At 45.7% G+C, this 26,523-nt stretch overlaps 1 protein-coding gene across 3 annotated transcripts in view; it reads right to left on the bottom strand.

Annotated features, from left to right (window-relative positions):
* The window catches only part of sirt1 (sirtuin 1), a 38,381-nt gene extending 21,321 nt beyond the window's left edge, over positions 1–17,060 (bottom strand). For 2 of the 3 annotated variants that reach the window (XM_048550885.2, XM_059653167.1), the window contains exons 1-3: positions 16,841–17,060; positions 7,748–7,900; positions 1,247–1,488 (exon numbers count right to left, since the gene is read on the bottom strand). In XM_048550885.2, the coding sequence (XP_048406842.1) occupies positions 1,247–1,488; positions 7,748–7,900; positions 16,841–17,021 (576 nt within the window). In that variant the 5' untranslated portion in view covers positions 17,022–17,060. The remainder of the gene's footprint in view (positions 1–1,246; positions 1,489–7,747; positions 7,901–16,840) is intronic. The other variant, XM_048550886.2, reaches the window with a different exon arrangement.
* Positions 17,061–26,523: the final 9,463 nt, after the last annotated feature.

The raw sequence follows: 26,523 nt of genomic DNA, 5'->3' as shown, positions 1-26,523 counted from the left end.
CCTTAAAAGCTTCAAAAATTCAACCTGCTTTGCCAGTACAATGTTAAAACATCTATCTTGTACAGTGGGGCTGGTTGGCTAAATGTTGAGCTAAACTGGTGAACAATGCAGAGGCACTAAGAGACTAATAAAATACTGACATTTCTAAATCACTGCAAACAAAATACAAACATGCTAAAAGACTAAAGGATTTACTCCTAGTCAGTTTTACAATTTTTTTTCCACACATGGCACATTAACGCCACCAGAGAAAGTTTGGACATTTGTATATTTTTTCCTTGCTGCTCCTGTCATGTAATTTCATGCTCCAGTTAGAAAATGTGATGCAAAGCAGAATTGCCAGCATGTTTCCAGCAAAGATTCAATTTAAACATAAGGAACCAATGGTATCATCTATACCAGTTTTCTCCACAGCAATAGGAGGTCTTCTGTTTGCATAATAAGCCATTTAGGCCAATCATTTGGAATGAAGATAAAAGTTGCTGGAAATCTGAAGTAATTAAAACACTAACTCTGGTTCTTTCTCCACACGTGCTGCCAGACTCATTGAATTTCTCCAGCACTTTGCTGTGTTACACTACAGACTAAGCCCAGGCTGATCAACAACAATTTTACATAGAGGAGGAACCACGAGAGGCACAGATAAGGTAGATAGCTGACAACTATTCCCCATGGTAAGGAAGTCTAAAACTAGAGGGCATAGGTTTAAGGTGATAGGGGAGAGACAGAAAAGGGTCCGGGGGGCAATTTTTTCAGAGGGTGGTGAGTGTCTGTAACGGACTGCCAGGTCTAGTTGTGGAAGCGAGTACAATTTTGTCATTTCAGAAATATTTAGACAGGTAAATGTGTGGGATAGGTATGGACGGATATGGACCAAATGTAGACAAATGAGACTAGTTTAACTGTGAAAACTGGGCAGCATGCACACATTGAGCTGAAGGGCCTGTTTCTATTCTGTAGACCTTTAGGACTTTGACTCTATGACTTCAAACTGAGAACGAAGAAAAACCAATGCATTCTCCCAATCAGCAAGTATATTTACACAACTGCAGACAGGTCAAAAAGATAAGCTTGATAAAAAGTATTTCACGTTTACAGTACTAAAAAATACTAACTAAAAATAAACTCTTTGAAAATGACAAGGATCTTAGCTGTGAAAGACAATTTGAATTTGATAACAGCCTGGAAGTGGTGGCCTTACAACAGGTAAGAGGATTGTAAAATTGTAATATTATCCAACACTTACCCCAGCTCCAGTGAGGACCATGATTTTTTTGCTCTCTTTCAAGATCCTCACCACATCCTCCAGGGTGTTAATATCTTTGCGCTTCTTCCGTTTTGGTGGTTCAGACAAAATGTTGAGAACAATCTGCCACAGTGTCATGTCATCGAGATCAGGTGGAGGACTGCTCCCTCTCAATAGATCCTTCAGGATAGACCGTGGATCTGTACCTAGCATAAGATGCTGCTGGACAAAACTGTAAGGACCTAGCCAGAAAGGGGAATGGGTAAAGTCAGGCATTTTAAAAGTAAAATATTCCAAAAGTAAACTGAACAGTGTCTATGATTTCTCAAATCATCTGAGGGCTACAAATTCTTCCACTCGAATTCCACCAGCTGTGGAAGCACATACCAGCGAACATCATGTGAAATGGAGCATGCTCTTTGGCTTCCACAGTCGTCACTCTCACCATTAAAGCTAACAGGTGAATGGGGTGACTTGAGCAGATTCTGAAAGCTTGTGAAATTGAAAATCATAAAGAAACTAAAACAGGAGGCTGGGAAACATTATCCGTGGCAAATGAAGTGTGTCTCTGTAGACAGTGAACATGCAGTTATAACAAGTAACGAGAAAACTAAATGGTATGCTAGCTTTTACTAGAAAAGGATCATGGAATCAGATGGTTACTGCATAGGAGGAAGCCAGTGGTCCATTGTGTCCATGATGACTCACTGCAAGAGGGGCTCAACTAGACCCAACCCCTGGCGTCTCCCCATAGTCCTGCTGATCTTTCACCCCCAGCCCTTCAGACAATTACCCAATACTATTTTAAAATACATTACAGAATTTGCATTCACTGAACTCTCAGACAGCGCATTCCAGATCCTAACAAGTCACCACATAAAACATTTTTGTGGCCTTGGTTTATTTTAACAATCACTTTTTACATTGTGATGTTCTGGTTTTGGATACTTCCATCAGCAGGAGTAATTTATCCCATATCCACAGCCCTTAGATTGGAAAACTTTTATCTTCTCCTAACCTTCTCTTCTCCTTGGAAGACAGTTCAAGTTTTCCAATCTATTCATTCAACTGCGTCCAGGGATAAGGAACTTCATTCTTTCAAATGCAAAACCAATGTTTTATGCAAGTTTATCATAATTTCCGTATGTTTAGATTCTATTTTATAAACCTAGGATTCTATATGTTTTATTAACTGCTTTCTCAACCTGCCATTGAACAGTCAATGATTGGTGTACATAAAATCCAGGTCCCTTTGCTCTTACACCTCCTTTTGAATTATACCCTTCGTTTTATATTATCTCTGAATTACTTCACACTTCTACTTTGGAATATAGTGTTACAAAAGCCTTACTACTTTTGTAATTGTAAAGGACCTTAGTGAGACTGGTGACACACACCTGTAGTAATTATGTTACAGTTTTGTTCCTCTCACGGAAAGAAGGATATTCTTGGTCTAAAACGAATGCAATGAAAGTTTGCTAGATTCATTCTGGGAATGACAGTGTTGTCACAGAATCCCTACTGTGTGGAAACAGGCCCTTTGAGGCAGCAGTGCTAACCACTGAGCCACCATGTCGAACATTTCTTTTTTATCCTTACCTCTCCCTGTCCACCCCAGAGCTGTCTGGGCAATGCCATGCCTCTGCCAAGCAGACGGATAGCTCTCTGCTCCAGCCCTCTGCCTGTCCCTCACTTCTTGAGTGAGGAGAGCTTGAGTAGCAGACTAGGCCTAATTGTCTAGAAATTAACACATTGAAACATGATCACTTTGAAGCATAAAATTCTTAAGGGGCTTGAAAGGATAGGTGCTGAGGAGGATATTTCTCAGGATGGTGAATCTGGGGAGTTCAGTCAATCTCTCTGTAAGGCATTGACCATTCAGGACTAAGACGAGAAGGAATTTATTCAGAGAATCAAGATTTTCTGGAACTCTGACTGATGTGACCATCAAGAAAACGCAACAATGCTCTTACTTTCTCAAGAGGTCAAGGAAGTTCGGCAGGTCCATAAAGATCCTTACCAGTTTTTACAGATGCACCGTAGAAAGCATTCCATCCAGATGCATCAAAGTTTGGAACGGCAACTGCTCTGCCCAGTACCATGAGAAATTACAGCATTGTAAACACAGCCCAGTCCATCACACAAGCCAATATTCTAACCATTGACTCCAACTATATTTCCCGCTGCCTCAGAAAAGCAGCCAATGTAATCAAAGATCCCTCCCACCTTGGTTATAATCTCTTCCAACCTCAAAAGCATTACACACATTCCAACAGATTCAAGAACAGCTTCTTACCCACTCTTAATAGACTTCAGATTGGACCTCTCAAATTTCAAACTTAATGTTGAACTTGCTCACTGTGCACCTTCTGTGCAGCCATAACATTGTATTCTTCGCACTGTTCTAATACTCTTACGCATTTTGTATGGTACAATCTGCCTGCACTGCACGCAGAACAAAACTATTCACTGTACCTAGGTTCGTGTGACGATAATAAAATCAAATCAAAAAACTCTCCAGTCCAAAAGGCAGCAGATGTTTAGTCATTCAGCATTTCCAAGATACAAGCTGATAGATTTGAATACTAAAGGACTCAAAGGACATATAAATAGGTTGACTCATGGAATTGAGGTGCAAGATCATCTTACTGAATGATAAAGCAGAACTGAAGAGCCAATGGCCTATTTCAATTCCAACTTTGTAAGTTTTTAACATACCTGCATACAAAAAACAGCTTCACAAGTGATAAGAAATGGCGACAAAACTAAAGTAGAGGTGTCACTTTTCTCCACTATTCAAAAATGCCAACCTGTCTTGATATAGTTCCTTTAACAGTGCAAATTGTCCCCAAGCATTTCACAGAAGCATTATCAGGCCGAATTCTGATAGTCAGAACAACTGTCCAAAAACAAGAAGCTAGAGACAAATAATTTCTAAATGTCACAGCACAGAACTAAAGCATGGCCACCAATGGTGTAAAGATTAAAACTGGAGATGTGCGAGAAGCTAATATTGGAGGAAGAGAGACACCTCAGAGGATTGTATGACTGAAAGAAATTAAAGATAGGAGGTCCAAGGACATGAAGGGATTTGAATACAAGGATAAGAATTTCCAAATCAAACAGCTGCCAGACCAGAAGCAGTGCAGATTAGCCAGCATGAGTGATGGATGCAAGGTTTGATGCAAGTACGATGTGGGCAGCAGAATTTGGAACGAGCTCATGTTTTTGGAAAATGGCAGGTAAGTGGTGTGCAGTGGAACACTGTAAAAGGATGGTAGAGTAACAAATGCAGGGATGCAGTTTTCAACAACAGGTAGATTGATGCAGGATTGAGAGCAGTGTGTTGTTAATCTTGGAGAGAATGATATGGAGTTGGAAACTCAATTAAGGTCAAGGTCAAGTATATCAAGTTTGTAAATAGTTTTGTTCAGTTCAGATAGCTTAAAGACAATTCATGGGATGTGCTGGACCAGCTTTTATTGACCGTTTTTCATTGGCCTGAAGAAAGTGGTGGCGAGCTGCTTTCTTGAACTGCTGTAGTCCATGTGCTGTAGGTAGACACATAATGCCATAAGGGGGGAATTCCAGGATGTAGACCCAGCGACTGTGAAGGAGCAGCAATATATTTTGTGGTTAGGATGTTGAGTAGGTTGGTGGGGAACTTGCCCATGGTATGCCCGTGTTATTTTCTGCCCTTGACCTTCTAGATGTTTGAGATCCAAGGTTTGGAAAGTGCTGTCTAAGTGAATTGTTGCAGTTGCTCACCCTGCTGCCACCTTGCATCGCTGGAGGAGAATGGCATATCAATTCAGCAGGTGCTTTGTCCTGGATGGTGTCAAGCTATTGTTGGAGCTGCTATTACCCAAGTTAATAGGGTGTATTCCACCTCACTCCTTATTTGTGCCTTCCGATGACCAGGTTTTGGGGAGTTAGGAGATGAATTGCACAGCACTAGTCTTTGACTTACTCTTCTAGTTACAATATTATATACCTGATTCAGTCCAGTTTCTGGTCTGTTGCTGGTGAAAGCTTTGGCGATGACAGTCCTAATGAACTTCAAGGAGAAATGGTTAGATTCTCATTATAGGGGGGCATTACCTGGTGCTTAAGTGTTAGTAACTAACACTCCCATCAGATATCAACCTAAGCCTGGCTGTTGTCTGGGTCTTGCTCCATTTGGAAATGGCACTGTTTCAGGTAGATTCCTGGGATGGCAAGTTTGTAGATGAGGAAAGGCTGTGTCAATAAGGCCTGTAATCAGTGGACGTTAAAAGACTGCAACATATAAAATCCTGTACTGCTGGACAGGACTAGGTATGTTCCCCTTAGCCAAGGGGAGCCCAGAGTATAAGGGAACAGCCTCAGAATACAGGTTAGACCATTACAGACTGAGCCGAGGAAAGATTTACTCACGCAAATTGGTGAACCTGGAGAACTCGATAGTAAAGAAGGCTGTAGTGGTCAAGTCACTGTGTATGTTTAAAAAAGAAATATACATAGATTTCCAGACCCTAAAGATGTCAAGAGGTTATAGGGAGAGAGTAGGTGTATGGCAAACAAGAACATCAGCCATGACAAATTTGAACAGGGCCAAATGGTTTGTTGTTGCTTCTATTTTCTATGCTGCGACAGATTTAAGGTCAGAAATCACACGACATCAGGTTATAGTCCAACAGGTTTATTTGAAATCACAAGCTTTCAGAGCCTCACTCTGAAAGCCTGTGTTTTCAAATAAATCTGTTGGACTCTAACCTGGTGTTGGGTGATTTCTGACCTTGCCCACCCCAGTCCAATACCAACACCTCCACATCATGATTCTAAGAGTTACAAATGAGGCAGTCACTCTCTCAGCTCTCTCGGTCTGCACGTGAACCAAGGTTGTAATGAGGTCAGGAGCTGAGTGATCCTGAAGGAACCCGAACTGAGCATCAGTGGGCAGGTTATTGCTGAGCAAGTTCTTCAGAACAAAATGTCAATGACTCCTTCCATCAGCGTTCTGATCACGAACAGACTGACAGAACAATAATTGGCCTGGTTGGATTCATTCTGCTTTTGTGAATAGGAGATACCTACTTCCCACATTGCCAGACAAATGCTACTGTTGTAGCTGTATTGGGAAATGTTGGCTGGGGACATGGTTAATTCTGGAGCACAGATCTTCAATATTATTACTGGAATGTTGTTCGGGCCCATAGGCTTTGAAGTATTCAATGACTCCATCTTGATATTATGTGAACTGAATTGAATTGGCTGAAGTTTTGTACTTGTAATGCTGGGAATCTCAGGAGATGGCCAAGGTGGATCATCTGCTCAACTGTTCTTTGCTGAAGATGAATGTAAATGCTTCATCTCACCCTAGTTAATTGTTTAATTCAACCACAATTCGTGACTAGATGTGGCAAGATGCAGAGGTTAGACTTTATCTGCAGACTGTGGATTGCTTGGCTCTATCACATGTGGATTCCACAACTTGACATGCGAGTAGTTCTGCTTTGTATCTTCATTCTGTAGGTATGCCTGCTGCTGCTCAACATACTCTGCATTCTTCATTAAACCAGGGCTGTTTCCCCAAGTTACATGATGATGGTACACAAGATTACAGGTTGTGGTCGAGTTTTTTGGCAAGTGATGCCCCGCCTCATGGAATGTCTAGTTTTGAACTGCCAGACCTCTTCAAAGTCAATCTCACTTAGCACAATAGGAGTGCCACACGACACAATTGAAGATATTCTTAATAGAGGGAAATGGGATGACTTCTCCACAAGGGCTGTGCAGGGGTCACTTCTACCAATATTGACCTGATTATCCAGAGGCATAGAATAAGATGGGCCACACTCTGCAACTGGAGGAGGATAATAATTCTTGCATCTGTGTGTGTAATGGTTTATTGGTGACTAAAACAAAAATTTAGGGCATGAGAGAGTCTGGCTCAAAATGATAAGGCTACACTGGGAATAAATCTGCGAAATCTCTATATATTTGCCTCCTTTACTCAGCAGATTTTCTCCTTCATAAGGCAGCTTGCATGCACACAAGTGGCACCACTAAATCACCATCTCCTAAATTAGGTCACTTGAAATGGCTAATGGTATGCCTGAGTTTAATTGGAAGCTGCAATATAAACTCACTACTGATGAAAAGGAACATGACTGCAGTCAGACATATACCCCAGATGACACCAACACAGTATTTAAAAAGTACACTGTTTTAAAAACATACCTTGAAACACTAAGATCAAACAGTTTCACTATGCCAAGCTGCATGCTGTAAAGCAGAGAGTTTCAGAAGAAAAATTTTAGAATTCTTGACAACAGACAATGAGGTGGAGTGGGACAGAATAGGAGTCAAGCAGGAAAATAAATTCTACTAACCTCCAGTGAGCACACCGAGTGCCAATAAAATCATACTATGTAGAGATGAAAAGTAACTTGCGCACAAATTAATACTATTTGAGCTTCCAGCTCTCCCAGTAAAATAATCCATTAATTACATATTAACCTGCACCTATCCGGGTACGTGGAGTCCAGTCACTTGAGCTGGCGTGTGAGGTTTTGTCATCGTCATCACTTTCCCAGGAACGAACACCATTCGGAACAATTTCCTCAGAAGCAGCATTTACCTCATGTTCTCCAGGTAAGCAGGCTGAAACTTCTTTTAAAAAAAAGAACAAACCCTGTAAAACTACAGTTCATAAAAGTCAATTTTAATGAGAAAGTGATCAGCTGGGCTCTGCAATATTATGCTACATGGAATCATGTGAAATTATCAACTAGCTGACTGTGGTTTGGGTTTACCAAGCCTAACTTCTTACTTCTGAGCAGGTTTTTGAAGGAAACACTGTGGGAAGGTGTTCACCTGGCTCCCCATCCTAGTGTGCTTCTAACTAAGTATTTTCCTGCAATCCCACATTTTTATGGTGCATCTAAACCACAGAAATGCATCATTTAACGTGTACTCCTGTCTTAAATGCACGGTAAAATTTGGGCACTGTCACTGAGCACACGTTACAATTAGTTTCTCATTTTGTGGTTATGAGGAGAAAACAGATCACACAAAGTCCTTGGAATTAACACGCACTCAACACAGACACATGACAATTTAAACAAACATTCTGCCTGGCAGATGACTAACGACAAATACTGCACGTCCTGGTAAATTTCACAGCAAATCTAACTCCACACAAAACTTTAATCAAGGTTGTGACCCGTTCAACAGAAAGCCAAAGACAGCCCACCATGGTGAATAGCTTGTTGGAGCAAATAAGATCCACTGTTGTGAGTACGGACTGATGAAATAAGACTCTCAGAATCCCTACAGTGTAAAAACAAGCCATTTGGCCCAACAAATTCACACCGCTCCTCCGAAGAACATTCCACGCAGACTCATTCCTCCACCCTTTTCCTTGTAACCCTGCATTTCCCATGGCCAATCCATTTAACTTACACGCCCCTGGACACTATGGGCAATTTAACATGGCCAATCCACCTAACCTGCACATCTTTGTAGTGTGGGAGGAAACTGGAGCACCCGGAAGAAACCCACGCAGACACAGGGAGAAAGTGCAAACTGCACACAGTTACCTTTTGGATCTGGTCTATCTTCTTCCATCATTATTATAAAACTAGAAGATTATGGTCACTGGCCCCAAAGTGCTCCCTCACTAACATCTCAGTCACCTGCCCTGCCTTATTTCCCAGTTACCCAAGGGTGGAATCGAACCCAGGTCCATGGCGCTGAGAAGCAGACAACTGAGCCACATATTAATGATCAGACCTTCCTATCTAACGTGTTAGCATTTACTGTCAATAGAACATAGTGAGGAACGAGATCAGTTTGAAACTGGTGCAGTTGGGAAAAGGAACAAGTCAAACAGTCAGGGCAGGCAGGAACAAAGCAAAGAACAAGGTAGGACTGATCAATTAAACTGCATTTATTTCAATGTAAGAACTGCATTCAATGCCCTAAGGCAGGTGAACTCAGGGCATGAGTGGAAACACGGGACTGGGATATCGTAACTATTACAGAGGCATGGCTCAGGTTGGACAGGTCTGGCAACTTAATGTTAGGGTATAGATGCTATAGGATGGGGGGGGGGTGGTGTGTGGGCGTGGGAGGAGCTCAAGCGAGGATGTGGAGTGGCGTTTTTGATGACAGATAACATTACAGCTGTACTTATGAAGGATGCTACCAGGAATACGTCCAGGGAAGTTATTTGAGTAGGATGGAGACGTAAGAGAGGAATGATCACCTTACTGCGATTATACTATAGACACCCCAATAGTCAACAGGAAATTGAGAAAACAAATTTGAAAGGAGATTTCAGTTATCTGTAAGAATACTAAGGTGTTTATGGATGGGGATTTTAAACTTTTCAAACATACACTGGGACTGCCATCGTGTTACGCACTTAAATAGAGAGGAATTTAATGGTGTATGAGAACGTTTTCTCACTCTATGTGAATTGTACTAACTAGAGAAGGGGCAAAACATGACGTACTCTTGGGAAATAAGGCAGGGCAGGTGACTGAGATGTTAGTGAGGGAGCACTTTGGGGCCAGTGACCATAATCTTCTAGTTTTATAATAATGATGGAAGAAGATAGACCAGATCCAAAAGTTAAAGTTCTAAATCAGAGCAAGGCCAGTTTTGACCATATTAGGCAAGATCTTTCAAAAGTTGATTGCGGGTGGATGTTTGCAGGTAAAGGGGTGGCTGGAAAATAGGAAACCTTCAAAAATGAGATAACAAGAGTCCAGAGACAGTATGCTCCTGTTAGGGTGAAGGGAAAGACTGGTAGGTGTAGGGAATGCTGGATGACTACAGAACTTGAGCTGTTGGTGAAGAAAAAGACGGAAGTATATGATAGCTTTAGACAGCGGGTATTGAGTGAATCCCGAGAACAGTATAAAAGCAGGAGGGAAATCAAGCAGGCGAGAAAGGTACACGAAATAGCTTTGGCAAATACGATTAAGGAGAATCCAAAGGGATTCTACAAATACATTAAAAGCAAAACAGTAACTCGGGAGAGAATAGGACCCTTTAAAGATCCACAAGGCTGCTATTGTGTGGAACTGCAGGAGATGGGGGAGATACTAAATGAGTTTTCTGTATCAGTGTTTACTGTGGAGAAGGATATGGATGATAGAAAGCGTGTGGAAATAAATAGTGACATCTTGAAAAATGTCCATATTCACAGGTGGTGGTGCTGGATGTCTTAAAATGCATAAAGTTGGATACATCCCCAAGTCCTGATCAGGTGTACCCTAGAGCTCTGTGGTAAGCTAGGGAAGTAATTGATGGGTCCCTTGCTGAGATAGCCACAGTTGAGGTGCCAGAAGACTGGAGGGTGCCTAACATGGGGTCTCTTTTTTAAATAGGTGATAAGGAAAAACCATGGAACTATAGACTGGTGAGCCTGACATGGGCAGTGTATAAGTTGTTGGAGGGAATCCTGAGGGACAGGATTTACATGCATCTGGAAAGGCAAGGACTGATTAGGGATAGTCAACATGGCTTTGTGTGTAGGAAATTGTGTCTAACTTGACTGAGTTTTTTGAAGAAGTAATGAAGAGGATTGCAGAGGACAAGGGCGTGGATGTGTTCTGTATGGACTTCAGTAAGGCGTTTGACAAGGTTCCTCATGGTAGACAGGTTAGCAAGGTTAGATCACATTGAATAGAGGGAGAACTAGCCATGTAGGTACAGAACTGCATCAAAGGTAGAAGACAGAAGGTGGTGGAAGGTTGTTTTTCAGATTGGAGGCCTTTGACCAGTGGTGTGCCACGAAGATCAGTGCTAGGTTGACTGTTTTTTGTCATTTTATATAAAAGACTTGGATGTGAACATAGGGAGCATGGTTAGTAAATTTAGAGATGATGCCAATATTGGAGGTGTAGTGAACAGCAAAGATAGATACCTCAGAGTACAAAAGGATGGTGATCATATGGGCCAATGGGCCGAGGAGTGGCAGACGGAATTTAGTTTAGATAAACTCGAGGTGCTGCATTTTGGAAAGGCAAGCCAAGGCAGGGCTTATGCACTTAAGGGTAAGGTCTTAGGGACTGTTGCTTGGAATGCAGGTTCACAGTTCCTTGAAAGTGCAGAGCCAGTGGACAGGACAGTGAAGGTATTTGGTATGCTTGCCTTTATTGATCAGTGCATTCAGTGTAGGATTTGAAAGTCATGTTGTGACTGTACAGGATATTGGTTAGGCCACTATTGGAAAACAGCATTCAATTCTGGTCTCCATGCTTAAGGAAGGACAGTGCATAACTTGAAAGGGTTCAGAAAAGATTTGCAAGGATGTTACCAGAGTTGGAGGGTTTGAGCGAGGGAGAGAGGCTGACTAGGCTGGGGCTCTTTTCCCTTGGAGCATTGGAGGCTGAGGGGTGCTTATGGAGGTTTATAAAATCACAAGGGGCATGAACAGGGTAAATAGACAAGTGGGGTGGGGGAGTCCATAATTATAAGGCATGGGTTTAGGGTGAGGGGGAAAGATTTAAGAGAGACCGAAAGGGCAACCTATTCATGCAGAGGATGTTGTGTGTATGGAGTGACTTGCCAGAGGAAGTGGTGGAGGTTGGTACAAATACAACATCTAAAAGGCATTGGGATGGGTATATGTATAAGAAGGGTTTAAGAGGGATATGGGTCAAATGCTGCCAAATGGGACTAGATTAATTTAAGATACGTGGTCAGCATGGACGAATTGTACTGAGAGGTCAGTTTCCATGCTGTATCACTCTATGGTTCTCTAATTAATACGAGCAGCAATAGGCCATTCGTCCCCTGGAATTTCTCTGCCACTCAATTTGACAATGGCTGATCTTCTACATCAATGCCATTTTCTTATACTTCCAATCTCAATGTATCTAGTAACTAGAATCTATCTATCTCAGTGAGTCAGTCACTGTATTCCTCTGCGGTAGAGAATTTTAAAGATTCACCAGCCTCAGAGCAAAGAAATTCCTCCTCATCTCAGTCCTAAATGGTCTATCCCTTACCCAAAATATCAAACAAAGTCATGATAGAAAACAGAAGTCACCAGTTTTAAAAAAAAATCATCAGGCTGCATTATCGTCATGAATATTTTGGTGACAGTTATGAGCTGTTTCTACATATAAATTTTCAGCTGAATATTACTGAAACTGCTTCTCAATTAAAAGTACTAAAAAGACTGCACTTATAAAGCAACTTCGATAAACTCAGGATGTTCCAAACTGTCTAGTAATGAAGTACTTTTTGAACAAGTCATTTGGTGATATAGAATTTGTAATCATTGAAAGGCCATATTTTGTTGAAACTTTTTACCTTGTATGCAAGAATGCAATTTGCAGGAAATACCTAAGTAAACGAAAAATATCTACACTTTGAAAGAACTGATGAGTCATGGAGACAGGAACTACTGTGGAGAATGGAGTACTTCATGACTGACAGTTAACTGCTGGCTTTGTTTAAATTTTAAACCAAGCAAGTAGACTCGGAATTGACTCCAAGACATTGACTCAAAAATGCACTAGAGAATGGCAGTCACCTATTTTGAAAGTTGAAACCAACAAAGTTAGTGCACATGCTCCTTTTGCCTGTAAAAGGGGTACAGTGGCTCAGTAGTTAGCGCATTTTCCCCATGTCTGCCTGGGTTTCCTCCGGGTCCTCTGGTTTCTTCCCATAGTCTAAAGATGCGGAGGTTAGGTGGACTGGCCATGCTAAATGGCCTGTCGCGTTCAGGGTTGTGCAGTTTAAGTGGGTGAGCCATGGGAAATGCAGGGTTACAGGGACTGGGTGGGATGTTCCTCAGAGGGTCCCTGGGGACAGGATAGGTTAAATGGCCTGCTTCCACACTGTGTGGCTTCTACGAAAGAACAGGGGCCTGTGCATTAATAAACACAGATTCCAGTGCACAGCATGAGAACCTGAACAGTTATCAGTTTTAAAAGATTAACAAATACTGTCCAATCACAGAATTGCATTTAATGCTGGACCCTTACTAAGTTTGCAAGCAGCAGTTGCAACAAAATGTACATTTTTTCAGGAATACTTTTTGAAATGTTAAAATGTCGGAAAGCTGGCAGCCAATTTGTAAACAGCAATCCAAGTCCACAAACAGCTTTTGATATCAGCCATGTTTTTTTTGGCAACGCTGAGAAAGACAGTGTTCAGAATTCTCTGCACCTGTAATTTATGGGGCTTTTTATTTCCAATTATGGCTTAAGGTTGTATTTAAATTGGATATGGATTCTCCCACAGCTTAAATTCTTTGCTCAAATCACTGTTTATCACTGAGGGGGTGATAGAAGTTTGGAATTTATTGTTTGCAAAGGTTTTGGAATTCAAACCCTCACGTTTAAGAAGTACTTGAAAGTACATTAGTAATTGAAACACCACAGCATACAAGACCAAGGGACAAGTGCTGGAACATGGGACTAGATTAGTTTGGTATGTACTAACTGACCCAGGCACACAGGGCCTCTTTAAACTCTGATACTCAAACTGCACTATGCCATCTGTACCCTTCCTTCTTCAAACTGTAACCTAGGATAAACATAACTTTTAAGCAGCTCTACTTTTAATTATTTTTATAGTTTCGGTTGTTGTATTTCCTGTATATAGATAAGCTCGTTCCCCTAACAAAGGCCTCACTACGTCCGTCCACCTTGTGTGCCGCTATTGATGGCAGAACTTTGATTTTAATCTCTGACTAGAACTTCCTCCTGAAATTATTTCCCCTTGCTTTGCCCCTCCCCGTCTGTACATTTTATTAAAACCTAATTATTCAAGTACATGTTTCTTCAATTCCAGAGTCAAACAGCATGGAGACAGACCCTTCAGTCCAACCAGTGCATGCTGACCTTAATCTAGTCCCACTTGCCTGAGGTTGGCCCATATCCCTCCAAACATTTCTTACTCATGTACTTACCCAAAGTGTCTTTTAAATGTAGTAACCGTACCCGCATTAACCACTTCCTCTGAAAGTTCATTCTACACACAAACCACAGTGTGTAAACAAAAACCCTTGTGTCTCCTTAAAATCTTTCTCCTCTCACCTTAAAAATATGCTCCCCCCGACTTGAAATCCCCACCCTAGGGAAAGGACACCTGCCATTCACCTTAACTATAGTTCCCATAGAGATTTATAAAATAATGATAATAACCTCCTCTAGCAAAGAAGTCCCACCTTATGCAACCTCTACTTATAACACAAGCCCTATGTTCCCACAACATCCTGGTAAATCTCTTCTGAACCCTCTCCAGTTTAATAATATCCTTCCTTTAACAGGGAGATCAAAAATGGACACAGTACTCCAGAAGAGGGCTTATTAATGTCCAGTACAGCCTCAAAGTAATGTCCCAGCTCCCATTCTCAAAAGTCTGCGCAATGAAGGCAAGCATGCTAACACCTTCTTAATCACCCCATATGTGATGCAAACTTCAAAGTTCTATTATCGGCATGTTGTGAGGACCCAGAACCTTCACAGGATCCTATGTCTTCAACTGTTTCTTGATATTGCACAGACTGAATTGAATTGGCTGAAGACTGACATATGATGTTGAGGACAACTGGAGAAGGCCAAGAGGGATTATCCATTTGGCAATGCTGGTTGAAGGTTTTTGCAAATGCTTCAGCCTTATGTTTCACACAGGTGTGGTAGCCATCCCCATTGTTGAGGATGGAACTCCGCCAGTGAGTTGTTTAATTGTCCACCACCATTCAGTTCTGGACGTGGCAGAACTGCAGAGCTTAGATCCGATCTGTTGGTTGTGGAATTGCTTAGCTCTGTCTATCACGTGCTGCTGATGCTGTTTGACACACATGTAGCCCTGCTTCGTCATTACACCAGTTGACACCTATTTTTTGGGAATGATAGCTGCTGTTCCTGGCATGGCCTCCTGCACTTGAATCAGGGTTGATCCTCTGGCTTGATGTCAAAGCCAGAGTGGGGAAAATATGCCAGGCCATGAGGTTGCACATTGTGTTCGAACAGAATTCTCTTGCTGTTGATGATCCATGTTGTCTCACTGATGCACAGTCTTCAGTTGTGAGATCTAGTCAATCTCATTTAGTGACACACAAACACGATGGAGGGTATTCTCAACAAGAAGACCAGGCCTTGTCTCAACAAGGACTGTATGGTGGTCACGCTTACCAATACTGTCATGGACAGATGCATCTGCGGTATAGCAGATTTGAGGGGATGAGATTGGTGAGGGTAACGTCAGCTATGTTCTCTTGTTTTATTCCCTCACACCTGCTGCAAATCCAGTCTAGCAGCAATGTCTTTTAGGATCCGAACAGCTCAATGAGTAGTGCAGCTATCAAGAAATTCTTGGTGGTGGATACTGAAATCCCACACCCAGGGTACATTTTGTCACCCTCATTCCTTCCTCCAAGTATTGTTTAACATGGAGAAGTACTGATTCATCAGCCAAGGGAGGATGGCATGTGGTAATCAGCAGGAAATTTTTTGTCCACATTTGGCCTAGTGCCTTGAGACTCCAATGAGGAGTCAATGTTGAGGACACCCAGGGTAATTTCCCTGGCCCCATCACCCTTCCCCAAACACATCCCCCACTCCCACAACACCACCCCAAATATGTACTGCTGTGTGACCAGCTTTGCTGCGTCTGCCTGACAGTGGGACATCATCTACAAGACATGATTCTGTGAGTGTGAGACAGCTCTCCCAGTTTTAGCACTGGCCCCCAGTGTATCTAAGGAGGGTTTCGCAGGGTCAGCAGAGCTGTGTTTGCTGGTGCTGTTTCTGGTACCTAGGTCAAAATGAGGTAGTAGTCTGATTTTACTTCTTCCATAAGACGTTCTAGTCATTTTCACAAGTCAGTCGTAGATAGCAGGGAAAAGTCAACCATATTGCTGTAGGCTGTAGATTTGCTTGCCGAACCAGTGTGTTTGATTGCAAATGTTTCGTCATCCTGCTAGATGATGTTGTCAGTGCTCACCGGGGCGCACTGACAATGTTACCTACAGGGTGCCGAAGTGTCTGCAATCAAACACACCGATTTGGAGAGCAAGCCAACAACCTCATCCACAACCTGAGCTACAAGTCTTCTCAAAAATATTGCAGTAGAACTGGGGTAATGTAGGCCAGGCCAGATAAGAGCAGAAGTTACCTTCCCTAGAGAACATCAGCAAATCAAACAGATTTTTCGGTCAATGGTTTCGTGGCAATTAGACTCTGGTGAGTTCAAAGCTCTTCATCTGCCACGGTGGGAATTGAACTCAGTACAACGCCAGGGTCTAATGGTAATACCAGGGTGCCACCTCCTGCCCTATTTCCTGTAATCAGCCAAATGTCATTCAGTACCCACTTACCACCCTTTGCCACCTCACCCCTTACCTCAGCTGCATTTGATAGCTGTCTGCCTTTGTTACCCACTGCTCTCCTCCCCAGAGTACACACACCCCCTGCCTCACTCCCCCTGTGCCAGACTCTCCCAGCCCACCATCACATACCACCTCTCCCACACCAACCTTCCCTTTCGACATGACCCATGCACACAGGCTTCAATCACCCTCCACGGTACTCCCTACACTTACACCACACCCCCACCTGCCCTTGCCCCAGGCCCCGGTACCTTCCCCCGGCGCCGCCCCATTCTCCGGGCTGTCACTCGGCGGCAGATCGTGCCGGCTGTCGGTGGCGGAGTCCTGCTGCTCGGCGCCAGGCGCCCTCCGCCGGCGGTCCCCGGTGCCAGCGGGGCCTGGTGCCGGGCCGTCGAGCCGGGCTCTCTTCCGGAGCTGATCGCCGTCCGCCATCTTCCCCAGCACCGCCCCAGCCGTCACGTGGGCCTGGGGTCAGGGGGCACCGACAGCCGCGCCTGCGCAAAAGGAGCCCGGGGGCTGGGTGGATGAGGGTGAGGTGAGGAAAATGGGGTTGAGGGAGGGGAGCGGATCGAAGGTGTGGGTAAGGGGAGTGGGGAAAGAGTACGCAAAGAGGGGGAGGGGGAGGGGGTGGGGGTGGGGGTGGGGGGGAGTATGGGTGAGGAGGGTGTGGGTAAGGGGGGGGTTTAGGGGAACGTTTGCGTAAGGGGAGGTGGAAGGTGTGGGTAAAGGGGTAACGGGGAAGGTGTGGGTAAGGGGGGGAAGGTGTGGGTAAGGGGGTTTGGAAGGTGGGGGTAATGGGGGAGGGGTGGAAGGTGGGGGTAATGGGGGAGGGGTGGAAGGTGGGGGTAATGGGGGAGGGGTGGAAGGTGGGGGTAATGGGGGAGGGGTGGAAGGTGGGGGTAATGGGGGAGGGGTGGAAGGTGGGGGTAATGGGGGAGGGGTGGAAGGTGGGGTAATGGGGGAGGGGTGGAAGGTGGGGGTAATGGGGGAGGGGTGGAAGGTGGGGGTAATGGGGGAGGGGTGGAAGGTGGGGATAATGGGGGAGGGGTGGAAGGTGGGGGTAATGGGGGAGGGGTGGAAGGTGGGGGTAAGGGGGTTTGGAAGGTGGGGGTAATGGGGGAGGGGTGGAAGGTGGGGGTAATGGGGGAGGGGTGGAAGGTGGGGGTAAGGGGGTTTGGAAGGTGGGGGTAATGGGGGAGGGGTGGAAGGTGGGGGTAAGGGAGAATGGAAGGTGTGGGTAAGGGGATGCGGGTGGAAGGTGTGGGTAAGGGGATGCGGGTGGAAGGTGTGGGTAAGGGTCGGAAGAGGATGGAAGGTGTGGGTAAAGGGGTTGGAAGGTGTGGATAAGGGGGGTTGGGTGGAAGGTCTGCGTAAGGGGGTTGGGGATGGGGCTGGGGGTGGTGGGTGTGGGTTACAGGGGTAGAGTGGGTGTGGGGATGGGGAGAGGGGTGTGTGCAAGCGGTTGTTCACGGGGGAGATGATAAGGATAAACAAGCATAATTTATGAATGAAGCATACTGCTCCAAACCATCTTGTGTACTTCAAAATGCAGGTCCACTGTATTCAAATTCTGTTGTTTTTCACTGGGGGACTGTGAGGTTGTTTGGTCGGGGTGGTTAACAGGGAAAGAAAGAGTGGGTGTTGGGTGAATGTTTCTTTTGTAAGATTCTATTGCCTACCTGCTTGTCACTACCCTGGTTGGTTAGCTCTGCAGTGATCCTGATTGACTCATCAGGTCTCACCAATTCATCAATTAAGGATATGTTACTGTCACAACTGTGTGGACCACCCCTCAGTGATACCAACCAGCAATCCCTCACAACCTGCAGAATTGACTACAGGAACAACATGTATTGGATAGTGTATTGGTTTGGCACTGATCCTTGCCTCCTTCATCTTCCTATCCTTCTGCATTCTGCTCTATTACCCTGATCAGAAAAAGACGAAGCGTCTAGGCCCAAAACGTCAGCCTTCCTGCTCCTCTGATGCTGCTTGGCATGCTGTGTTCATCCAGCTGTACATCTTTTTATCTCAGACTCTCCAGAATCTGCAGTTCCTACTGTCTCTGCATGAAAATCAATCAGCTCGACACGCCAATCAACAACTCCAAATGCAGTCCGAGCTACAGATCTTTGATAAAACATTAAATTGTTGACTTCTATTTTGCAGTAAAGGTAAATCTGTAGATTTGGGATTTTAGTCAATGAGTTTACAAGTTGTTTATCATTGGGCAATGATCTTGAGGTTGAGATAGATAACGTGGAGCTGGATGAACACAGGTGGCTAGGCAGCGTCAGAGGAGCAGGAAAGCTGATGTTTCCGGCCGGGATCCCTCTTCAGAAAAAGGAGAGAGACTTCCTGGTTATAGTATGCTATTTCATATTTTTCACTCTCTCTGCTCAAAAGCAATTTCCTGAAATAGAATTCTTTTGTGGATTCCAATGTGTAACTTCCAGGAAATTGTGAAGCAGTCAGGATGTTCAGTGGCATTTAGAACAATGTTACTTTCAGCTCACTAATCTTTGTCTATTGATGTGCTCATGAATTTGGCTCAAACTGGACAAGTGATCACAGCAGCCAATATCTGTCCTTTTTTAAAACCAGTGTTTTGCTCTGGAAAGGGTCTCAGGAATGACTCTTAGATGATGGGATTTGATATTGATCATCTATTTTTACTGTAATCAATATTATATTAAAAACAATGTATAAATGCAGACTGTTGATGATGATAATAAAATAGCAAATCCTCCAATTCTTGCCAAACTGGTTAGTGATATATGGGAACTCTAATGGGCACATAGTTCATTTGTGACATTTCATTCCTGTGCAATGACTTCTAACCTAACTTGTAAGAAATCTGACTTAGTGTGATGCGTGGGCATGAATGCACTGTCAGAACTTCGGTCCTAGAATCCCTACAGGGTGGAAACAGGCCCTTCGGCCCAAAAAGTCCACACCAGCCCTCAGAGCATCCCATCCCCCATAACACCTAATCTACATATGCCGGAACACTATGGGCAATTTAGCATGGCCAACCCACATCTTTGGACTGTGGGAGGAAACCGGAGTACCCGGAGGAAACCCACACAGACAGACACGGGGAGAACGTGCAAACTGCACACGGACAGTTAACTGAGGCTGGAATTGAACCAGGGTCCCTGGTGCTGTGAGATAGCCGTGCTAACCACTGAGCCACCGTGCCACCCCACGTTAGATAATTTGTTACATTGGAGTTGTTGGTTGGTTCGCCGAGCTGACTGGCTTTAATGCAAATATTTCGTCTCCCTTGTAGATGGCATCATCAGTTCTGTGTAACCTTCTTTGAAGCATTTGTTGTTCTGTCCCGCACTGAATTTCTATGGTCTGTTGTTATGTCTCACAGCTTGTATGTAATATATTTCGAAGAGATGTGCTCATGAAATCATCGCCACATCATGCCAGGCGACCTAAGGGTATAAAGGTCTCATATTCCATGTTAACCAGGGCCACTTGAAGATGCTACCATTTGTAATTGAGTAGCTTCATCTTAGCCTAAACACTGAAGTACCTGCAACTGTAATGTATGTATGTACCAGGAGCTTCAGTAGTGTCAGTTACCTCATTCATTACACTGTTGCCTTGTTAAGTTGTAGGAGCTAACATAAGCACTCAACAGATACGTATACCCGAGATAACAAAGTGTGGAGCTGGATGAACACTGCAGGCCAAGCAGCATGTTAGGAGCACAAGATGCTGCTTGGCCTGCTGTGTTCATCCAGCTCCACACTTTGTTATCTCGGATTCTCCAGCATCTGCAGTCCCCATTATCTCTGATACGTATACCCTACTGAAGGCAGTAGTTGGCACTATGGTGGTGATCCAGTGAGAATGCCACAGATGCTGTAAACCTGAAATAAACTATAAGGCCTATTTGTTTGTCATTACCATCGATATTTTGCTGAGTCTCAAACCCTCCAAGGGCTAGGTAGTGATGTGACACTGTGTCCTAACCTCTCTGGCCTCAGCTCACTCACTTCTGCCCCTCCCAATTCCTAAGTCTCTGCTATGTTCTTGGGTAAATTGTTTCTTGCCCATTCGGCAACCCCACTCCTCACCCAAGCAATACAAGGCACTCGGAGATAATGGGAACTGCAGATGCTGGAGATTCCAAGATAATAAAATGTGAGGCTGGATGAACACAGCAGGCCAAGCAGCATCTCAGGAGCACAAAAGCTGACGTTTCGGGCCTAGACCCTTCATCAGAGAGCCTCTTGTGGAAACTAGGGCTCCTTTTTGATGGTATGAGTTGCCTCATTCCATTAAATGCCCAAAGAGAAACTGTTGAGTGAAGGTAAGTCTTTAAAATAAATGGGCGATACGGTCAGCTGGTGTGTTGTTTCGGCAAAACCAGAAAAAAGTTGTAAATGAGAGACAGAAACTGTTAGAAAAGCTCAGCAGGTCCGGCAGCATCTGTGGAGAGAAATCAGAGTTACCGTTCGGGGTCAAGGTGAGAACTGAGCTTGGTTCTGAGGAAGCGCCACTCGCCCAGTAAAATTAACTCTGATTTCTCTCCACGGATGCTGCCGGACCTGCTGAGCTTTTCCAGCGATTGCCGATGTTTTGGGACGTTGCGGCAGATGCCTAAGTTAACATTCACCACAGGGACACTCACTCACTGGATAGAGACAGTCGGCGGTAGGTTTAACCTGAGAGTCAGGTGAGGTGCAAGGTTGAGAAGGTAGGATCTTCATGGTAACCTCAGCTGATGTGGGAAATGAATGCTCTGCAGCACAAACCAATGCTCCCTCCAACTGATCTAATTGCCTCCACCCCCCCCCAGATGGCAGGTGGGTAAAACACAAGTGACAGGAGAATGAGGGGATGGGGTGGTGGTGTGTTATGGAAGATGAGGGATTGAGTGACAGGAGGGTTAAGGTGGTGAGTGAGGGGGTAAAGTGATAGGCGAGGAAGTGATAACATGATGGGGTGGATGAGAGGTTCAGATGGTAGGTGAGTGACTGAGCCAGAGAAGTGGCAGTTGGTTAGTGTGTTTGGAGTGTGATGTGTTGGAGCTCTTCTTAAGTTACAAAAGAGTTTAGTGGGGCAAAAGTAGTGAAGATATTTCCACGCGTAGATGAGATCAGCTTTGTGGACTACACATGCATCTGGTTTGCTGCTTTTTGGTGAAGCTTTGCAAGAACCGAATTCCGTTGTTTGTGGTCAGTTCCCAGAAAGTCCGACCCCTTTGTACAGTTGCTATGTTTGTACTTTTTCCCCACACTTTTTACAAACACCATCTGTGTCTCTCACAGCATTGGCTCTATGTTGCGGATAGTGCAGCTCTTAAGCTTATCGTCTGCCTTTGTACATCTGGTTCCCATTTGCCATGAGAATGACTGAGAATTTAATCATTAACTAACTAAAACTTTCAACCCCTTCAGAATACAGCTAGCGAGATCTAAACACACAGCAAAACAACACTTCAACCTGTTTTGTGACACTGTCTGATCGATAGATTGAAGTCTAGAGAAATTACTTCCCTATCTCAGTTCTCTCATGTTGTATTTAACTGACTGGTGGTTTCCTTTTGGACTATGAAGACCTCAATGTGCCATTTTCAAATCTGCTGATGTGAACCTTTCACAAATCTGAGAGCTTAAACCTGGCACCAACAGCCTGTAGATTACTAACCAAACGCTAGTTTAGAAATTTCACAAACTAAATCCTGTTGAAGTGATAGTTCTCTGAACTGCTCCAAATCCTCCTTTCAGGAGAAAATGGTGTCTTCTGAACCAAATTCAAAAACATTTTGCCCATCCTAAGCTCTTCTGAGCTCATAACAAAGCTAATAATCTTAGATGTTTAACCTGTCTATTGTGAACAGAATTGTATACACATCTTTCCATTAACCACAAGGTCCACAGTCACCTGCTCTTTGAAGGAAGTTGGATTTAAATCACTGTTCTGGATGGACTTTATGACCTTTCTTTGTAAAAAGGAAAAAACCGTTCACAGGAATAACTAACTCTTACATCCAAAATACCGACAAGGATGATCTATATGAATTACACACGAGTTTTGAGAAGATTTGTAGCTCAGGTTGAGGTTCTGGATGTGAGTTTGCTCGCAGAGCTGGAAGGTTAGTTTTCAGACGTTTCGTCACCATACTAGGTAACATCATCAGTGAGCCTCCGACGAAGCGCTGGTGTTATGTCTGGCTTTCTATTTATCTGTTTAGGTTTCCTTGGGTTGGTGATGTCATTTCCTGCATTGGTGATGTCAGTTCCTTGTCTTTTTCTCAGAGGGTGGTAGATGGGCTCCAAAAGAATGTGTTTGTTGATGGAGTTCCGGTTGGAATGCCATGCTTCTAGGAATTCTTGTGCGTGTCTCTGTTTGGCTTGTCCTAGGATGGATGTATTGTCCCAATCAAAGTGGTGTCCTTCCTCATCTGTATCTAAGGATACGAGTGATAGCGGGTCATGTCGTTTTGTGGCTAGTTGATGTTCATGTATCCTGGTGACTAGCTTTCTGCCTGTTTGTCCAATGTAGTGTTTGTCACAGTTCTTGCAAAGTATTTTGTAGATGACGTTCATTTTGCTTGTTGTCTGTATAGGGTTTTTTAAGTTCATTAGCTGCTGTTTTAGTGTGTTGGTGGGTTTGTGGGCCACCGTGATGCCAAGAGGTCTGAGTAGCCTGGCAGTCATTTTGGAAATGTCTTTGATGTAGGGGAGAGTGGTTATGGTTTATGGTTCATGGTTCGTGACCCACTATCACTAGTATCCTTACATACAGATGAGGAAGGACACCACTTTGATTGGGACAACACATCCATCCTAGGACAAGCCAAACAAAGACACGCACAAGAATTCCTAGAAGCATGGCATTCCAACCGGAACTCCATCAACAAACACATTGATTTGGAGCCCATCTACCATCCACTGAGAAAAAGAACAGGAAATGACATCACCAATGCAGGAAATGACATCACCAACCCAAGGAAACCTAAACAGATAAATAGAAAGCAGGACATAACACCAGTGCTTCATCGGAGGCTCACTGATGATGTTACCTAGAATGGTGACGAAACGTCTGAAAACTAACCTTCCAGCTCAGTGAACCAGCTTACATCCGGAACAAAATAAAGACCCACTCTTTTGTGGACCGAAAAGAGGAGAGCACAACTGTGTTGGAAGTGGAAGGAAGACGTCAGGTTGGCTGTGCACCCTTGCAACCGGTGGTTCTTAATGCTGGCTTCGGCCTAACGCTGGTTCAGGGGAGCAGCCAACCTGCAACGATGGCTGCAGCGACTGCTCATGCCCCGGGTCAGGGGGTCCGGAACACCATCTGCGTTACCGTGATGAAGGTGCACCTGTGGACCGCACCTTCTTCATGAAGAGGGTCCTGTTGGACTGTTGTGGGTTTGCTGCTGCGGACATTTACTGCCTGCAGGATTTCCCCGGAGGGGGTTTTTACGATGTGACCTTCAGGAGTGCCAAGCTTTGCGAGCGCTTCCTGGAGGTGTTCAAGGAGAAAGGAGGTGAGGGCCCCCTCTCCGTACTGACTGCTGTCCCGCTGTTCGTGATGCCGGTGCAGAGGAGCCGTATGGTGACTGTACACATGTACAACCTGCATGTGCCAGCAGTTGATGTCCTGACCTTCCTTGGAAGGTACGTGAATGTGGAAGGGGACCTAACCAACATCATGGACCCCTTCGGGATCTGGACCAGTAAGAGGCAGTCAGGGTGACGCTAAGGACGGGCTCGGACGGGAACATCATACACCCATCGTCCAGCTTCGCGATCGGCGGGAGCAAGGGCTAATTGACCTACGCAGGGCAACCTAAAGTCTGCCATGCCTGTGGGAGGTCAAGTCATGTGGCGGCCGACTGTAAGCCACCATCTGCAGGAACTGCAGGGAGGACGGACACCTTGCAAAGGATTGCCCACAAGAGAAAAGCTGCAACCTTTGCGAGGAAGCGGGCCACCTCTATATGGCATGCCCGCAGTGGGGGACCACCTATGCCCAGGTCACCGGCAGGGGCAATGCGGGGCAAGTCCCCCGGAGGAGAGGAAGGCACCAGGCCCCTACAAGGACCCCACCTAATGTGCAGGAGGGCCAGGTCGTGCAGGACGGCCCAGCCCCGCAAGATGGACCCGAGGCCAGCAAAGCGCCCCTGCAGGCTCCGCTCCCCCCCCCCCACCCCCCCGACAACCCGGAGTCGATGGAGGAGCTGACAGGTGACCCAGGGGAGTGGACGATGGTCCAGAAAGCAAGGAGGAAGGCGCACCGGCAGGCCCTGGCACCACAACCATCAGGCAGGAAAAGGCAGGTACAGGGGGGCGATAAGAGCTCTTCTGACGAGGGAGATTTGGAGGAGGCCCGCCCAAAGAAGAAGCTAAAGATCTCAAGGGAGAAGGAAAGCGGCACCCCGATTCCAAGTGATGGGAGGCATCCTGAGGCTCCCTCCGACACCCAGCCATGCGCTGCTGGGGCCCTGGAGGGCGCCCGGAACTTTCAGGTGGGAAGGAGGAAACAGCATGTCCCCAGCCTGACCCAGAGCCGGACTCTCCCACCTCCGTACCCCCGATGGGGGGATGCCGCCCAGAAGGCAGCACGGACGGTTTCCTGAGCCCGGAGAACGTCCAGCAGTTAGCCTGGGCAATGGGCATGAAGGGACAGATGGAGGTGCTGGACCTTGGACTTGGGGAGGGTACTGCGGTCACTGCCCACAATGGGCGTACGAGTTGCGAGCATTAATGTGCGCAGCGTCAAGTCCACTGCAAGATGTGTGTCCACGTTGGCCTTCCTGACCACCGTCAAGGCAGACCTCCTGTTTCTGCAGGAGTGCAGGATACCGCACCTCAGCAGGTACGGGAAATGGTCCGGCGCCTGGACCTGTGGGCCTTCGATCTGGTCGGGGGGTAACGACTGTCGCTCCTCGGGCCTGGCTATTCTGCTGCGGGGGCGCAACTTCACCATCTCTCAAGTTCAGGAGGTGGTGGGGGGGGCGCCTCCTAGTGGCTGATGTCACCTACAGGAATGCTCCCCTGAGGCTGATCAACGTGTACGCCCCAGCGGTACGGAGTGAGCGGTTGGCCGTCCTGCAGCAGCTTCCACCCCTGCTGGCTACATCCAGGCCGGTCATCCTAGGCGGAGACTTCAACTGCATCATCGATGCAGATGGAAGATCCGGCATGGGGACAGCGGGTGGGGGAATCAACTGGACGTCACGTCCAGATTCCTGATGGGCATAGGGAAGGACACCAAGCTGTTTGACATCTTCAGCACCCCTGCAGACGGAGCACAGCAGAGATACACCTGGTCGCAGCCAGACGGGTCTATTTGCTCAAGGATAGACTTCCTGTTTGTGTCACGGGCGTTCTCAGTCAGGACCACCGGCGTCGAGCCGGTGTTCTTCTCTGACCACTGCCTCCTGCTGGCCAACTGTCACTTACAGGACGACCAGCAGGCCGGCAAGGGGACGTGGAAGCTCCACACGACTGTTGACCCCAGAGAACGTCGAGGAGCTTAACAGAGAGTACGCTGGTTGGAGAACCGTGAAACCCCTCTTTGAGTCTCCGGGCAACTGGTGGGAGACGGTGAAGGAGAACATCAAGAGGTTCTTTGTCCTCCAAGGGTGTTCGGAAGGCGAGAGAGAGGCGGGGAACGCTGTCGCGACTCCAGAAAAGGGTGCAGAGCCTGCTTCTTCTGCAGTTGATGGGGGTCGATGTCACGGAGGACCTCCGCGAGGTGAGGGGCCAGCAAGCCTCGCTCTTCGCCGCGGAGGCCTCCAGGATAATCTTCCAGTCCAGGGTCCGCTCCGTGGAGCAGGACGAGACGTGCTTGCATTTCTCCTTTCAGAAGGTGCACAAAGAGATCTCTGTGCTTAGCTGGCTGAAGAAGGATGACAGCTCGGTGACGTCGTCTCGGCCCGACATTTTGAGGATCAGCAGAT

The sequence above is a fragment of the Stegostoma tigrinum genome, chromosome 20 (assembly GCF_030684315.1).
Source record: "Stegostoma tigrinum isolate sSteTig4 chromosome 20, sSteTig4.hap1, whole genome shotgun sequence".
Lineage (NCBI taxonomy): Eukaryota > Metazoa > Chordata > Chondrichthyes > Orectolobiformes > Stegostomatidae > Stegostoma > Stegostoma tigrinum.
The sequence above is the reverse complement of the archived record's forward strand: the minus strand, read 5'-3'. Positions and strand labels throughout refer to the sequence as shown.